An 18,204-nucleotide genomic window follows, 5' to 3' on the forward strand; every position below is an offset into this window, starting at 1 on the left:
AATGATTGATAGTCATGTTTAACCATACTAAAGTGTCAAATAATGACGTACATGCATTTCGACGTGTTCCCTGCTGACAGTCTGGGTGGCTGTGCAGAGCGCTAAACACTCAGGGCAACGTTTGCGATTCACTTGTTCACATTTCCGGGAATCATCTACGTAGAGCACTCCTGCCGCACCCCCATATGCCTGGTCAATCTGCCCGCGCACGCGCTCCAAGGAAGGTAACCAATCACAACGGAGTTGGTTGGCAGGAGGGGGCGAGGGGGCGGAGAAGGACGAAACCGAGCGTTGACAGAGAATGCTGAAAGCGCCCAGATGAAGGAAGAGTTTCCCGAAAAATCTACATCGTTTTTTGTGTATGGTTAACACGACTGTCAATCATTATAACAAGTTTATAGGTCATAAAAGTCGAAAAGCATAATAGGTCCCCTTTAATGACTCTTGTAACCTGCAACCTGACACGAAGCACCCAAAGTCAAAGTCAAAAGTCAGCTATAGTGTAAATTCCAACAAATAACAAATACAAGACAAATAGAGTAACCGAATTTCGTTTGTCTCTGACCAAAGTCAGCTTATTGTAATACAAGACAAATAGAATAACACAAAAAACGATGTCGATTTTCGGGAAACTCTTCCTCTCATCTGGGCGCTTTCAGCATTCTATGTCGACACTCGGCTTCGTCATTCTCCGCGCCCTCGCCCCCCCTCCTGCCAACCCCACTCCGATGTGATTGGTCACCTTCCGGAAGAGCACGTTGCAGCATTACCATACATGGAAAATCCGGAATGTTCTACGTAGATAAATCCCGGAAATTGGAACAAGTGAAAGGCAACCGGCGTCCCTAGTGTTTAGCGCTCAGCACAGCCACCCCAGACGGTCAGCAGGGAACACGTCTAAATGCATGTACGTCATTATTTGACACTTTAGTATGGTTAAACATGACTATAAATCTTTATAACAACGTTTATAGGGCGTAAAAGTCGAAAAAGCATAATAGGTGCCCTTTAAGTTATCCTTTATTGTCCCTTTTTGGCGGTAATTCAGGGGTTCAGGTGGGATTCGAACCGGCCACCCTGCGGTCAACGTTCAACTCCTTAACCAGTAGGCCGAGGGACGAGGGGTTGAGGGTGTGGCAGGAGGGAACACAATCCAAGGCAACTTTATTTATGTAGCCGTCTCAAGTGCATCACATAGCAACGTCGTCATACAATAAAATGAGATAATAAAATAAGATAGATTGAAGTAATGCAATAAAATAGATGCGTAAGAAAATAAATAAATTATGCAAAAAAAATAAAGGCAAAGTAAAACAATTGAAGTGCAATGTATTTAAGATTTAACAGACAGCTCAAGCAAACATAAACAAGGATGGGACCCTGCCAGACCTGACTAAAAGATTCTGCCTTTTTTGGTATTATTATCAAAAAATGATGTAACTTCTCTCACTTATTAAAGGTGTACCAACGTCATTCAATCGCGATTTTTGGTCAATTTATTTTCCTATTGTAATTTCCGATTCCGACTGCGTCTCTTGAGTTTGATCCAAACCCCTCGAGAAAATACCATAGCTCAGCCACTGGAAAGGACTTGTTAGAGATAGTTGTTAGAACAACACTAGTAAGTAAGTGATAAGCCTTGTAAAGATTCATTGTAGATAGAGGAAATTGATTTAAGCTGCTTTAAACAACAATCAAACTTCATAACCAGTGTTGAGAGTTTTATTTTGGGTAGGGTAGTCAAGTCGTATGGGTGTTTGGATTCAAACCCTAATGCCCGTAGTCTTCCTATAGGCGTCTCTAAGCAAGATATCTGACTCGTTCCCTACCTGCTCATACGTATTAACGTATTAAAAAAAAAAATACTTTGTATCTTTTTCCAGTCAAATGCTTTATCACTAAATTGTAAAAAGGGGACACAGCACTTCTAGTCGTAATTTGTACATCAAGTCGAGTGTCAATATCATGTCTCAAGTAGCAAAAAAGGAAAGACATTTTGCTCAAGGAAGCCATTAATCAAAGGAAGGCTCTCTGGGGACAGTTGTGCATCCTTAGTCCAACCTGCGACCCAGCAGGACCTCAACATCAGAGCATCTTTCCTTGACCGCCCGAATAGTCAACAACTCAGGGTTGACGGACAGTACATGAAGGCCAGTGAGAACATACATGGCGGATATTATTCCAAACAGGTTCTTCTTATCTGATGAAACAGGAATTTGGCAGGAATGTTCAGGAAGCGACGGCCAGTCAAATCCCAAATACAAACCCAAGGTCTGCCTATCAAAGACTTCCTGTTTCAACAGGAACAGGAAGTCGCACCGCCGTGCATTGTTACATTCCAGGCGTTGTTACGCCGCTGCTGGGAGCGTTTCAAACACAGTCTGTAAACCGCTCAGGACTTTTAAATCTTCAGAACAACACAATATGGTGTTGGATTGTATATTGTATATATATATATATATATATATATATATATACATGTATATATCAATTTACATTTAAACGTAGAGGTACTGGGATACCTCTTGAAGGCTTTTAGAGATCTCTTTGGTCTGAAGTCCAAGCAATCAATGTGTGGATGACTAACGTTAGGATGAGGGAAACCCCATCACTCATCTGCTCTCTCTGTATCTCTGTATCTCTCTCCCTCTCTCTCTCTATCTCTCTCTGTATCTCCCTCTCTCTCTCTCTCTCTCTCTCTCTCTCTCTCCCTCCCTCTCTCTCTCTCTCTCTCTCTCTCTCTCTCTCTCTCTCTCTCTCTCTCTCTCTCTCTCTCTCTCTCTCTCTCTCTCTCTCTCTCTCTCTCTCTCTCTCTCTCCCTCCCTTTCTCTCTCCCTCCTCTCTCTCTCTCTCTCTCTCTCTCTCTCTCTCTCTCCCTCCCTCCCTCCCTCCCTCCTCCCTCCCTCCCTCTCCTCTCTCTCTCTCTGCAGTCCCGGCGGCGGTGGGCGAGGTGACGGTCAGCAACAACGGCCGCATGGACTTCCTGAGCGTGTCGTGGCGCCCCGGGCCGGGCGAGGTGGACGGCTACCTGGTGTCGCTGCGGGACCGGGACAGGACGGTCCACACGCTGGCCGTGTCCAAGTCCAGCCCCCAGTGCGTCTTCAACTCCCTGTGTCCGGACGCCTCTACACATCTCCATCACCGCCCGCTGCGGGGCCTACGAGAACCACACCGTGGTCAGGAGCGCACGCGTCAGTACTCACTCTCTCACTCACACACACACACCTCTGTGTGGTTGTTAGGGTGTGTGCGTGTGGGTGTGTGTGTGTGCGTGTGTGTGTGCGTTTGTGGGTTGTGTGTGTGTGTGTGTGTTGTGGTGTGTGTGGTGTGTGTGTGTGTGTGTGTGTGTGTGTGTTACAGCGGTCAAACAAACAACGAGTTCACTCTGCATCAACAAACAGTCCCTGGTGTGTATTACAATGTTGATTTTGCTGATCAAGACCACAAATAGAAGCTTCTTCCTCTCTAAACACCTGATAATGATGCTCATTATAATGGTGTTATAGTGTTAGTGCTGTGTTGATAGGGCTTTGGGGTTACATAAGACCAAAACGAATCTAGAAAGCCACTGCTCTAGAAAACCGACCATGATAGAAGTCTATTTAAATCTCTCTCTCTCTCTCTCTCTCTCCCTCTCTCTCTCTCTCTCTCTCTCTCTCTCTCTCTCCCTCTCTCTCCTCTCTCTCTCTCTCTCTCTCTCTCTCTCTCTCTCTCTCTCTCTCTCTCTCTCGCGCTCTCGCTCTCGCTCTCTCCCTGCCTCTCTCTCGCTCTCTGACCTCTGACCTCCGACCTCTGACCCTCCCGCTACAGAGCCGTCGGGCGTCCAGGACCCCACCGCCTCCCACGACGCGCGGGACGACTACCTGAAGGTGTACTGGCGGCACGCGGCCGGAGACTTCGACTCCTACCAGGTGGTCATCAAGCACAACAACCTCTTCCACCAGAACCAGACGGTGGTCAAGACGCGCAACGAGTGTGTGTTCACGGGCCTGGTGCCTGGCAGGCTGTACTCGGTGCTGGTCATCACCTGGAGCGGAGCCTACGAGACCGCCGTCCCTACGCACGGGCGCACCTGTGAGTCATCCCGGCCTAGTCTGCTTCTTTCAATAAGTTGGCGGTCAAAATCTCTTGTTTCTTCTTTGTGGAAACAAGAGTTGATGTTGCAGGCTGCTACTTTGTATGTAGCCTGCTTGCTAAAGACATAGACATCATACTAAGGACAAGTGCTCCACTAAAGGTCTATTATGGTTCCACTTTGAGGGGGGTTTACGGACCCATTACGTCCTTGCCGACCCTCCTTGCGTCCACCGCAAGGGCCGGACGTGCCTCCCAAAAAATTTTAACCTTGCGTTGAGGGCGTGACTGTGATTGGTCCGCTCACTAAAACCCGACGCAGAACCAAAACAGGTTCACGACGGGGTCGAAGCGTCTGTGTAGTCCTCGCGTTGCGTCGACGTGGGACCATAACTGAGCCTTCAGACATCATACTAAGGACATGTGCTCCCCTGAGACATCATACTAAAGACATGGGCTCCCCTGAGACATCTTACTCAAGACATGACCTCCATTAAGACATCATACTAAAGACATGACCTCCACTGAGACATCATACTAAAGACATGTGCTCCCCTGAGACATCATACTAAAGACATGACCTCCATTAAGACATCATACTAAAGACATGACCTCCATTAAGACATCATACTAAAGACATGACCTCCATTAAGACATCATACTAAAGACATGACCTCCATTAAGACATCATACTAAGGACATGTGTCTCTGCTCCAGTCCCCGCTGCGGTGCGGTCGCTGACCCTGGCCGGGCGCGGCACCGACGACCTGCGGGTGGCGTGGGCGGCGGCCCCCGGCGACGTGGACCACTACGAGGTGCAGCTGCTGTTCAACGACCTGAAGGTGTTCCCGCCCGTCACGCTGGGCAGCGGCGTCGGGAGTGCGTGCTGTCCTCCCTCACGCCAGGGCGCATGTACAAGGTCCTGGTGTCCACGTTCAGCGGGCCCAACCAGAGGGCCCAGTTCATCGAGGGACGCACAGGTCAGAGGTCGCGCCTTCACGGGACTTGTGTGCCCTTTCACCTATTTTTTCAATGTACACCTATCTGCACTTTTAACCCCCCTCTGATTTATTACTTTAAATATTTATTTGTTTGTATTGTTACACAATGATTACACTACGATTATTGATGCTTACACTTGCCTTTTTTGATAGTATTTTTTTTAATGTTTTTATCATTGTTGTCATCATATCTTTTGTTAAGCACATTTAGCTGCACTTTTACATGAAATGGGCTACATAAATAAACATACCTTATCTTACCTTTCGGGGGGGGGGGGGGGGGGGCTTCCTGTTGACGTCCCAGTTTACGAGGTGGGGGGATGTAGACGCTCGGCTCACGCGATAGAGCTGTGCTGCCCACACGGCACGGTTCAACACACAACACGGTCGCTGCAGTGGGGGGGTCGGCTCATTGGTTTGGATTAGTTTGAATTGTAGGTTGTTGGTTCAAACCAATCCGGAGGTTAAACTGCAATGACCTGTGCTCCTCTGGAGAGGGTGTTGGCCTTTGGGATGGGTTTCACCGTTAGGTTGATATGTTTGAAGTCTGGGAAGAATAGATATTGGATTTGATCAGCATGTTATCATGAGTATTAAGCTGTCTAGTCTCTAGTCATCTGTGAAAGCCTGTTGTTGAGGATCCTGATCTAACAGAGAACTGATACAACAATTAAAAAGCTAGTTATAGCTATACTTTAGATACCAATGTACCTCAGCCAACAGCAACATATGTCAGGGGCAGGGCAGTGAGAGCCCCCCCTGTCTCACAAACCATCTCCATTAAAACACAGAAGCCCCTTAAATGTAATAATGTGTTTTCATGCGTACGGAATCTGTGCGACATGTTTGCATTCTAAATGTTTACATTTTATTAAAGCAATTCTATACGTTACTTTTTTTTATGCAACATTAAAAATTGTTGTAATTCATCATTGATGATGACGAGGAATTATTTCATTCCTTAAATTCCTTATTTAATTATCTAATTCCTCTATGGTGTGTGTGTGTGTGTGTGTGTGTGTGTGTGTGCGCGTGTGTGTGCGTGTGTGCGCGTGTGTGTCTGTGTGTGTGTGTGTGCGCGTGTGTGCGTGCCTCCTCTGGCGCCCTCCAGTGCCCAGCAAGGTGAAGAGCATCCACATCAGCAACAGCGGCGAGAGCAGCAGCCTGCGGGTGAGCTGGACGGCGGGCCAGGGGGAGGTGGACAGCTACGTGGTATCCCTCCACAGGGAGGGCCGCCGGCTGGACGCCCGTCCCGTGCCCAAGCACCACAACGAGCTGCGCTTCGACTCGCTGCAGCCGGGCCAGCTGTACGACATCACGGTGCAGTCCATCAGCGGGGAGCTGGTCAACAACAGCACCGCCAGCGCACGCACCGGTGAGAGGCCGATAGACCCGTCGCCTCCGGCACAGGACTCAGATTAACGCCGCGTTCACACTGAACACATCCGTCGACGGATCTCATTCACTTTGCATGGGGCGCTCGCGAAATGCATTGTGGGTCCGTCCGTCCATTTGACTCCGTGGCCTCCGTCAAGAAGTTGAGAATTTTTTCTGGCAGCGCCGGATCCGTCGGCCAATCAGATTGCGGTTATGCAAATTTGATTTGCGATTTGAATTCGCCCTGCAGAAGGGTCTGGAGGAGAGCAATCTTTTTTTTTTGCTTGCTAAAGACATTATCTCCACTTTGACATCATACTAAGGAAAAGTGCTCCACTAAAGGTCTATTATGGTTCCACTTTGACGCAACGCAAGGGGGTTTACGGACCCATTGAGTCCTTGCGGACCCAATAAATTTTTTCTGCTTCTGATACGGTTTTGCGGGAGTCAATCACTTGAACTAGCCCATAGACCACGCCTCTTGTGCTGAAGAAAATGACAGCAGCCTCCCCAGACCAACGTGCATCTATAATTGAGCTTGGTCTGGCAATAGCCAGGCTCACCATTTATACCACCCTGAAGTTGTTCATCCATTCGCTCCAATGGACCCCTGATGCCCCGCCCTTAACCCAGTGTGTGTGTGTGTGTGTGTGTGTGTGTCCCCGGTCCGTCTGTCCCAGTGCCCTCCATCGTGTCGGGGCTCCAGGTGGACACCCAGGAGACCATCAGCAGCCTGCAGGTCACCTGGCAACAGGCGCTGGGCGTTGCCGACGGTTACAGCCTGGAGGTCTTGGATGGGAGGGGAGAGCTGGTGACCAACTCCTCGGAGCCGTACGGACGCGGCCAGCATCGCTTCGACCGGCTCACCCCCGGCAGGAAGTACCGGGTGGTGGTCCGTACCACCAGCGGGGGGGTCAGCAGCCAGGGGGTCAGCGGCGAGGGCCGCACACGTAAGCACTTCCTGTTTCCTGTAAGCACATTCCGGTTCGCGAACCTTTTTTCCGTATGAGTCGATGAGTCCTAGGCTAGCTCTTTGGGGGAGTTTAGGGTTAGGGTTAGGTTAAGGTTTAGGGTTAGGGTTAGGGTTAGGGGTTAGGGTTAGGGTTGGGTTAGGGTTAGGGCTAACCCTAACCCTAACCAATAGGAGGAGAGCCCTTCTAACCAATCAGAAGGGAATCAGAGGCGAAAAAGGCCGTACTTACCCCTACCATCCTACAAAAAAGGATTTGCTTCCGGTTCCCCTAAACACTTTCTGGTTCCCGGTTACTAATAATCCAAATGAGAATAAAATACTATACCAGACGAAGAGTTCATTCTTTCATTAATATAATTATGGTGGTCACTCTCCAAAAAACTAAGCGTGATTATTTTTTAACAACGTTTTTTTATCTATATCTATCACTACAAAGGAGCTTTTCTCTACTGAATAAAGAAAAAGTTCAGAACTTTCTTTGGCCTATTTCTGAAATCATGTTTCTTTGTGATCAGGTCCAGCCGCGGTCTCCGAGCTGTCCATTCAATCCAACACCACAAGTAGCCTGTCGTTCCAGTGGTCTCCACCAGAGGGCGACTTTGAGACCTATGACATCTTCCTGTTCAACGGGGATGACCGGCTGCAGGAGCAGCTCAAGGGACAGTCTGCCATCCAGCAGTGCTCCTTCAAGGGCCTGGTGCCTGGAGCGCCCTACAAGATGGTGGTGTTGACACGGAGTGGGGAGCTGACCAACGACTCAGCCATCTGGGCCAGGACTGGTGAGGCTAAAATACATGGATATTCCAGAACTATTAAAGAGAGAGATCTAGGCTACTCCTGTGGACCGTAATGACACAGGAAAGAGATTGCAGTACAACGCTTGAGCATCGGGGGCAGTAGTGAGCTCGTCCAATCCTTAAATTTTGCCCAAATGAAATGATTAGATGGCTTACCTGTCTTTCTGCCCTCCTTCCTACCAACCTACCTACCTACCTACCTGGCTACATGCTTGCATTCTGCCCGTACTTTAAATGACCGGAGTCTCCCACAATGTCTGGCAGACCTATTGCTAAAGTCAGCGAGCTAGTCGTGTTTTGGGAGAGTGGCTAGGAATGAGATCTAAAGGGAGGGGTGGGCTTCTTTTTTTCTGTTGGATCGTTCTCAATCCAGCCGACTGGTTTCTATAAACAGCCTAACTTAGATTTAACTTTATCGATCGAAACTACAATATAATGTTGACATCAATCAGTCGGTCAATGATCTATATTCAAATTGATCCACTTACAGTAAATTCCTATAAAGAATAAATAATGATGCTCATGAACAATAGAAAAATAATTCCCAAAACAAAATACGGTTTAAGGCCCAATCCCATTTCTACCCCTTACCCCTTCCCCTTACCCCTTCAAAACAAGGGGGAGGGGTAGAAATGGGATTGGGCGCCTAACTCTGACATCAAGCGACATTCCTTCCTGACATCATGCCTCTAGGCTGGGGCGCTCTTTGACAACGTGGCGTCTTTCCCTTTCCCCCAGTCCCGGGGGCTGTGCTGTCCCTGCAGACCCACAGCACCAACCGCTCCGAGGAGCTCAGGGTGAGCTGGTCGCGGCCCTCGGGCGAGCTGAGCGGCTACCAGCTGTCCCTCTACGCCCCCGACGGAGCCCGGCAGGCCCAGCAGCAGCCGCTGGGGGCGGGGGTCACCGAGCACGTCTTCCAGGGGCTGGTGCCGGGACGGCGGTACCAGGTGGTCGCGCTCACCTGTAGCGGGGAGCTGGTCAACAGCGCCAGCACCGCGGGCAGAACCGGTAAGAGCCACGCTATCGGGTGTGGCCTACAGGGGGCGTCGGCAACGGGACCCCCGGTTGTTTATTTTCGAATGTAGAACATTTAAACGATGAGGATGATGATGAGGAGGATGATGATGATGATGATGATGATGATGATGATTATTGTGATGATGGTGATGATGATGATGATGATGGTGATGATTGTGATGATGATGATGGTGATGATTGTGATTATGATGATGATGATGATTGTGATGATGATGATAATGATGATTGTTTTGATGATGATGATTGTGATGAGGATGATGATGATAATGATGATTGTGATGAGGATGATGATGATAATGATGATTGTGATGATGATGATAAGATGCGCCGTTACACGCGTTAGCCCAGGTCCCACTGTAACACACTATACAAGGTTTACGCGGTTTCCACTCTGCTCACCCCATCTTCTCCCCCGGCTCCCCGTACCCCCAGCCCCGCGACCCCCGACCTCCCTGTTCCTCGGCGTCACCAACACCTCGGTGGAGGTCACGTGGAGCGGGCCCTTGGACTCGGACTACGACGACTTTGACCTGCAGTGGGTCCCCAAGGTGCAGCTGTCGGTGGTCAACCCCTACCTCGCCCGCACCTCTGGCAGCCGGCTCCTGCAGGGCTTCTACCCCGGGAGGCTCTACACCCTCAGCCTGCGCACGGTCAGCGGAGCCACCGAGGCCGGCGCCCGGCCCACCTACAGCCCCACCGTCTACAAGAGCATCCGCACCAGTAGGTGGACCCTCCCACTGTCCAGGGCGACCTACAACTATTCATTCACACGATTTTTCTTACACGTTTTTTAGACCCGAATGCATCTCACAGATGACCACTTGTACCTTTGATACCCGTAGCTGCAGGCTCTGGAGAACTGATTTCCCGCAAGAGACATACACTGCCGATAGTGTTTCTGGCTGTAATCGGCTGATTCCCGTTTGGGGCACTTATGAAAATTTGTTTTTGGAGCAAAATCCTCTCTTTGCAGTGACCTACCGATCCTGTGTTTCACACTGAGAAGTGTTTCTAGGTGTGGTCACACTGTGGCTAAATCTGTGGTCATGTAACAATAGCGACATAGCTCCAGGGGCATAGGTTCTCTTCCCATCAGCACCTCCTGGATTTAAGAGTCCTGATCCATCTCTCTCACTCCTCCTTCTCCCCTCCTCCCCACCTCCTCCTCCTCCTCCTCCTCCCTCCTCCACCTCCTCCTCCTCCCCCTCCTCTTCCTCCACCTCCTCCTCCTCCACCTCCTCCCCCAACTCCTCTTCCTCCTCCCCCCACCCCCCCTCCTCCCTCCCCCCCCCAACATCCTCCTCCTCCCCCTCCTCCTCCTCCTCCCCCTTCTCCTCCCTCTCCTCCCCCTCAACCCCCTCCTCCCCTCCCCCTCCTCCTCCTCCTCCTCCCCCCCTTCCCCTCCTCCTCCTCCTCCTCCCCCTCCTCCTCCCCCCTTCTCCTCCCTCTCCTCCTCCTCCACCCCCTCCTCCCCTCCTCCCCCTCCTCCACCCCTTCCTCCTCCTCCCCCCCCTCCCCCCCCTCCTCCCCCCTCCCCCCCCTCCCCTCCTCCTCCAGAGCCCGGCCGTGTCCACGGCCTGCACTGCCGCCCCCAGAGCTCCACCTCCATCTCCTGCTCCTGGGGCGCGCCCCGGGCCGAGTACGACTCCTACACCGTCGAGTGCCTCCACCAGGGCTCCCGCACCCTGGTGTACTCCCGCCGCACCGGCCGCGACTCCACCGTCTACCTCATCAGCCAGCTGGAGCCCCACAAGCGCTACACCGTGTCCGTCAAGGTCATCTCGGACACCATGGTGAGCGAGGCGGCGCGGGACAGCGTGGTGACCATGATCGACCGTGAGTAGCCAACGGCGTGCCGCCGCGTGACGCGTCACAGGTGGATGCACCTGTGTGTCGCGTGGGAATGAACCTGAACATCACTCAAATCAACCCTGCATGTCACGTGTGAATGAACCTGAAACTCGCTTTGAGTCAAACCTGCAGGAATGGTCGGAATAAACAGATATACATTGTGATGAATCGATATATCACATGAATAATTAACAATTATTTCCCGAGGTGATATATACCGGTACTACATGTGAACACTCCGAAAATAAACGAGATAACCCTTTTTGCCGGGCCTTATTTGTTTTTATCAGCGTGACGAGACGACCGTCACTCGCGCTCCCCATTAGAAAACAATATCCTGAGCTTGCGATCTTGATCTCGGGATATCACCCGATATCCCGAGATAGCGAACCAATCGAATTGCGTCATCTTAGTAGGTTCACGTGTGGCATATACCAATACTGCATATCCCATGTGAATAAACCTTTGTATTACATGTGAATAAAACCATACGTCACATTTGATCAGCCTGTATAGCACATGTGAATACTGTGTACAACACATGTGATTAAGTGGGAACAAACTATTCTTCCCATGGAACATGTTCAACAGCAAATTGACCTCCCCCCCTCCCCCCCTCCCCCCAGGCCCTCCCGTGCCCCCTCCCAGCGTCCGAGTGAGCGACCGGGTGGCGGTGGTCTCCAAGTCCTCCATCGTCTTCAGCTTCAACTGCAGCTGGTTCAGCGACATCAACGGAGCCGGTGCGCAACTTCACCGTGGTGGTGACCGAGTCTGAGGGTACATGCCCCCCCCCCCCCCCCCCCCCCCCGGGATATAGCGGCGCTGCATAGATAGACACCACGTTCATCCTTGTACATATGAACTCACACTCACACACATTCCCTAGCCGCACAAGCACAAAGATGCAGCAAAAGCATTTGTGTCGCAATATGATAAATATAGAGGGTCAGGATAAAACTGTGCTGACAACATGGAGGTCAGATATTGATAAAGACATGCTGTTGAAAGGATGCGCCATCGACTGCACACTACTGCTAGGTTACAGGATACTGGAAGCATATGATTACAGTGTTTAGTCACATTTATTTGGCCAAAGTGACCTAATCCTACAAAGAAATGAACACCTGACCTACACCTGACCTACTCCTCATAGCCTCCCCCCCGCAAAATACCATTTCAGTCAACAGCCCTACAGAGGCCTTTGTATGATTAAACAGGCTGTGATAAAGGATCATTCATAAGTCACCGATTATGTCATGTTTGGAAAAGGTGACTAATGACTTTGACCTGATGAACTTTGATATATTTTGATAATTGACCGTTGCTAAGCATATATTGACCACTTTCAGGAAATTTGATCAACCCCAGCGTGTTTGGTTGCTAAGTGACGTCAACGTCTTTTGGCTATTTGACTATTTATCTACTGATCAACACTACGAATGGTAACAAATGGTTTTGGCAAGTAGCCGTGTAATAAGCGGGAGAATGTGTAGAAACGCTGATAATTACTCCGGGTCATTATCTTCAGGGTGAGGCAAGACAGCTCCGGTTGGTGTCGGGGTCTGGTTCGCCCTGTCTGGGCTTTATTTCCCCGATATTGACCGGCTGTTCTCTACATTGTCCCTTACGTAGTTCTCCCCGGTTCTGTGTCCCCAACGCAGACAGCGAGATGCTCCAGCCCGACCAGCAGCACCCCCTCCCCTCCTACCTGGAGTACAAAACCAACAGCTCCGTCAAGTCCTACCAGACGGCCTACTTCCCCAGCCACTGCGCCGAGGGCCCGGACGTGGCCCCCCAGAGCTTCGACATCAGCCTGGGAACGGGCATGGACACACTGGGAGGGGACTGCGACGCCACGGACGGAGAGCCGGTAGACCCCGACCTGCAGGGGGAGACCGGACCCTTCTGCGACGGACCCCTCAAACCCAAAACCGCCTACAGGTAATGGGAGGGGTCAGGGGGGAAAGGCTCGCTGGGGGACGATGAAACTCCACGACTCAGAGTCGACTTGAAGCAGCGTGAGACTCACGGTGGCCCGCCGGTCGTTGTGTGTGTTCCAGACTGAGCGTGCGGGCCTACACCCAGCTGCTGGACGACCACCAGAATGCCGGCGCCTCGCCGCTTTTCACCGACACCTACCTGTCCCTGCCCGTCGTCACCGAGGCCGGTAAGAGAGTCCTCTCTGAAAGCCTGCCGTGGTGAACAAGATCGTCATTTGTTATCCACACAGTCGAATCACAACAAAATCGATTTTGTGTCGTGGGTGCCCACAGATATTTGAGACGGGTACAAAGGACACTATATTTGAATGTCTTATGACAAACAAAAGCCTATGAGACCTTGATGTGGGTTCTTGGTGTGGTGGTGTGAATGACCTGTGTCTCATTGCCCTCTAGAGCCTGGGAGCGGAGTGATGGAGGGCATCAGCGCCGGCCTCTTCCTCATCTCCATGATGATCGGCGTGACCGCTCTGCTCGTCTGCAGACAGAAGGCCCGCAAAGTGTGAGTGCTTTGTACTCTGTCTCCCGCTCTTTGCCTCTCGCTCTTACTCTTTCTGCCCTGTCTGTCTGTCTCTCGAATATACTCGCCAATGTACGTAGAAAAGTGTGCTCCGATTAATAATATTGATTTTCTTTCTGCACTGTGAGATCTGTATTGTGATGTGGGGCCTTATTGGCTTCCCGCCAGCTATGTCTCTGATCGGACCGATGCTCTGTGTGTGCAGGAGTGTGGAAGAGACACCAGTCGTCAGGATGAGCATGAGGAGAGAGAGATCACCCAGCTCTGGAGTGTACATGGGAGTCCGAGGGTAACACACCAGCACCTCTTTATCTCCACTTACGCTCCGGGCCTAAGCGGTCACACGCCCTGCGGTCCCAACAAGATATGACTAAGGCCCAAGACGTGGATATTTGCACATGCTAGCTGCACACAATTATATACAACACACCAGTACTAGGATACGTACTATCGCTGGATTTAGTAAAGGGACAGTACACTCCATGTTGCGTCACACCATGGAGGCACACCTGTTTTTGTCCCTTAGCCAAGGCATTCCCAGCTCATTGTGTGTGTCTGATTCTAATGGGATGATAATTAGACCTCCCTGAGAGGAGAAAGACAAGGTGTGCCGTGGAATGCTGTGACGCCATTTGGCCAGATGTGGCTTAGTAACGGCGTAGTTTAAATGAGGTCACAGATTCGCTGAGGTCACAATGTTTCTTAAGCCATTCAGCTTGAAGGATGGACTCTATTAATTGGGCCGATCCTGTCATCTTCTCAGCGCTAACATTTGTCCCTTCCATTTCAGGAACCGCCGCATTTCAAGGTTAGTTCTGTGTTTAACTACGTTCCCAATGTGCTTTGCATGTTGTTTTTGTCAGGGTTAGGATCTTATGTAAAGGTTTCCTTGAAAACCTTTGTAACATTTATTTATTTTATTTTAACACTTAACTGAGTTGAATTGAAACCCAGTTCTGCTTTCTCATGCTTTGTGTTCTTCTCCTTATGACGTGAACGTTTATTCCTCCGTTTCCTCTCCAACCCAGCCCCATCAAGATCATGAACTTTGACGGCCACTTCTCCAAACTACAGGCTGACTCCAACTACTTTCTGTCAGAGGAGTTTGAGGTAAGGGTCTTTAAGATGATAATTCCTAGACTTCTACTTCACTGAAATGTCTCTCGAGGCTCATGGTCAATGTCTCAATCTCTTCTCTTCAGGAATCTGAGGAGGTGGGTCGGAACCAGCCACTGGATACCGCTCTGCTCCCGGAGAACCGCGGGAAGAACCGATACAACAACATTCTCCCCTGTGAGTCGCTGCAAAGCCAGCAGTAAAGAGCCACAACTAAATACTAACTGATAATAACTGGCAAGGATTAATACCAACTAGAATTAACTCTTCAAAAATTTTCTTTCAACCGTACAGTGACTATAAAGCTCTATTTCATATTTGCAGTTTTAGTAGGAACTCAATTATCATTAAAAAGAGTAACAGGTGCAAAGCATATAAAAGCAGTTAGCAACTAACCAGAAAGGAAAATGTAATATTATTTACAGGAAATGTAAGTGCTACAGCATTTTACAGCAAAGTAATTCTATATCTTCCATTTTGTACAGTGATGGACATTGGAGAGTTGCGTTATACAAAAGAGAGTGCAAAGGGCGTAGGATGTTGTTTCTCAACCCCTCCTATCTATTTGATGTCCAGATGACTCAACGCGGGTGAAGCTGGCCTGTGTAGACGATGACCCCTGCTCCGATTACATCAACGCCAGCTATATTCCTGTACGATCCCTCACACACACACTGATTTCACTCGGGCGTTCTGACCTTGGGTGGTTTTCTTACAAATTCAGATTACATCAGACCAAAGTGTGGTTTTAGGCTGACGTCACTTTCTGTCCGAATTTACTCATGCATTGATTCTTGGATTTGATTGATCCTGCGACCAGGAAAATCTTTATCCAACAGTCGGCCATTTCGTACTGTTTGTTTTATGTAAACTCATCTGAAAACGTATCTATTCAGCCTTTAAGTCAGTTGCATTCTTGGGACTAGAATGACCCCACTGTTTTTCTCTTGTAAACTGTTTTATTATGTTGTTGTTTTTTTGTTTGCTCTTATAAATGTTTGATTTTGTAAGGTGACCTTGAGTGTCAAGAAAGGTGCCCATAAATAAAATGCATTATTATTATTATTATTATTATTATTATTATTATTATTATTATTATGTAAACGAAGTAAGAGAGAACATTATTTTATTAACATCTGATTACTTGGATTAATTTTTATTGTGGGCTTTCCAGAGCCGTGTTCCAGTGTTCGACCTTTAAAATTTGTGTCAATGTTGTTCCAGGGAAACAACTTCCGCAGGGAGTACATCGCCACGCAGGGCCCTCTTCCTGGGACTAAGGACGACTTCTGGAAGATGGTCTGGGAGCAGAACGTCCATAACGTCGTCATGGTTACACAGTGTGTGGAGAAAGGCAGGGTGGGTCCAGAGAAGATTGGCGACTATAGGAACAAGAGGTTCCATGTGATTCGCGTAATCACTTCTCGCGATGATCATTTAAGTGAAATGTATGCATAGAATGATCATCGGTTGAAGAACTGCTTGACTATGTTGCGTTGACTCAAGGTAAAGCAGGTAGCTAGGAGGGTAGCAACATGTTATGCAACATGTTGTACAACATGGGGTCAGCATCCGGCAGCTGGGAACTTATGGAAATAATGTGTTATCATGTGTGTTTCTGTCCGGGATGTTAAGGTGACTAACCTGGGCATGCATGTCTTCATGAACAGGTTAAGTGTGATCACTACTGGCCCTTCGACCATGAGCCCTTGTACTACGGGGACCTGATAGTCCAGATGCTGTCCGAGTCCGTCCTGCCCGAGTGGACCATACGGGAGTTCAAGATCTGCAGTGTAAGTTACAATACTACTGCATTATGGGTTAGAATACTACTGTTGTATGGGTCGGATTACTACTGTAGTATGGTTTACAATACTACTGTGTTATGAGTTACCTACTGTTGCATGGGTTAGGATGCTATTATAGTATGGGTTTCAATATGACTGGAGTATGGGATGGAATACTACTGCAGTATGAGATACAATACCACTGTGTAATGAGTTACAATACTGGTGTAGTTTGAGTTAAAATACTAGGAACATATAGGTAAGAATACTACAGTTCAGTATAAACGAATCAAATATTACAGAAGTCAGTCAACGACTTCTTTATGATTAATTCATCTCTGGTAAATAATCTTGCAACCAATTGTCAATTCCCAATTCGCAAGAGTAGAAAGAAAACGATTTGGGTTTCATATGTTTATTCTTTGGGCCAACCAACATGCAGAATTTCTGAGTGAGATGGTTTAGGATGATTTGAAGTGAAACGTATAGCAATATAACAAAAACCGTGCTAGCATAAACACAGTATAAAACAGCGTGAAACTTGTAACGAGAGTCCCGTGGGCGTGGGTGTCCCCAGGAGGACCAGCTGACCTACTCCAGGCTGGTGCGTCAGTTCCACTACACCGTGTGGCCCGACCACGGCGTGCCCGAGACCACCCAGTCCCTGATCCAGTTCGTCCGCACGGTCCGGGACTACATCAACAGGAGCCCTGGGTCCGGGCCCACCGCGGCCCACTGCAGGTACAGAACCCCCCCCGCCCCCCCCCACCACCATGCCCGCTCACGACACGACTACAAGACGTATAGATAGATATTTATTTGTCCTTGCGGAAAATTGATCTGCGCCATACAGTACATCGGATACACTCATGGACAGAAAGGGACAATACAGAAGACAACTAGACAAGACAGGATAGAAATCCCTCACCCCCCCCCAGCCCCCCACAACACAACACCAGGACAAAAGACTTAGAGCCCTCTACACATCATAAATAGGATGGTAAAGTGCATTTGTGCATCCTCGTAACAGTCCAGAGAGAGGGAAAGTGCATGGCGCTATCAATGATGAACATTATGAACCTTTGTCTTGATGCCTACTTTTTGTGTCTCCTCTCGCTCCCACCCCCACCCCCACCCCCACCCCCACCAGTGCCGGCGTGGGGCGCACCGGAACCTTCATCGTCCTGGACCGCGTCCTGCAGCAGCTCGACACCAAGGACGCGCTGGACATCTACGGCGCCGTGTTCGACCTGCGCCTGCACCGATCCCACATGGTCCAGACCGAGGTACGAACTGTGTGTGTGTGTGTGGTGTGTGTGTGTGTGTGTGTGTGTGTGTGTGTGTGTGTGTGTGTGTGTGTGTGTGTGTGTGTGTGTGTGTGTCTGTGTGTGTCTGTGTCTGTGTGTTTGTATGTGTGTGTGTGTGTATGTGTGTGTGTGTGTGTGTGTGTGTGTGTGTGTGTGTGTGTGTGTGTGTGTGTGTGTTTGTGTGTGTGGTTAGGGTGTGACTTGTGACTTGTGACTAGTGTGACTAGTGACTTGACTTGGTTGTGTGTGTGTGTGTGTGTGTGTGTGTGTGTGTCTGTGTGTTTATATGGTTGTGGTTGTCTGTGTGTTTATATGGTTGTGTTTGTGTATGTGTGTGCGTTTGAGTGTCTGTATGTGTATGCA

General features: G+C 49.3%; 1 protein-coding gene across 1 annotated transcript in view; it reads left to right on the forward strand.

Annotated features, from left to right (window-relative positions):
* Window positions 1-18,204, forward strand: part of LOC115551376 (receptor-type tyrosine-protein phosphatase beta-like) — a 33,939-nt gene that overhangs the window by 13,120 nt on the left and 2,615 nt on the right. Inside the window, 25 exon segments of the mRNA XM_030367087.1 lie at window positions 2,931-3,123; window positions 3,125-3,195; window positions 3,811-4,074; window positions 4,792-4,950; window positions 4,953-5,054; window positions 6,187-6,450; window positions 7,133-7,402; window positions 7,941-8,204; window positions 8,961-9,230; window positions 9,693-9,980; window positions 10,818-11,096; window positions 11,738-11,850; window positions 11,852-11,888; window positions 12,773-13,052; window positions 13,172-13,278; window positions 13,508-13,613; window positions 13,837-13,920; window positions 14,422-14,439; window positions 14,660-14,741; window positions 14,834-14,924; window positions 15,324-15,400; window positions 15,972-16,106; window positions 16,418-16,540; window positions 17,112-17,275; window positions 17,685-17,820. Coding sequence (XP_030222947.1) covers window positions 2,931-3,123; window positions 3,125-3,195; window positions 3,811-4,074; window positions 4,792-4,950; window positions 4,953-5,054; window positions 6,187-6,450; window positions 7,133-7,402; window positions 7,941-8,204; window positions 8,961-9,230; window positions 9,693-9,980; window positions 10,818-11,096; window positions 11,738-11,850; window positions 11,852-11,888; window positions 12,773-13,052; window positions 13,172-13,278; window positions 13,508-13,613; window positions 13,837-13,920; window positions 14,422-14,439; window positions 14,660-14,741; window positions 14,834-14,924; window positions 15,324-15,400; window positions 15,972-16,106; window positions 16,418-16,540; window positions 17,112-17,275; window positions 17,685-17,820 — 3,977 coding nt within the window.

This window comes from Gadus morhua, chromosome 9 (genome assembly GCF_902167405.1).
Source record: "Gadus morhua chromosome 9, gadMor3.0, whole genome shotgun sequence".
Classification (NCBI taxonomy): Eukaryota; Metazoa; Chordata; class Actinopteri; order Gadiformes; family Gadidae; genus Gadus; species Gadus morhua.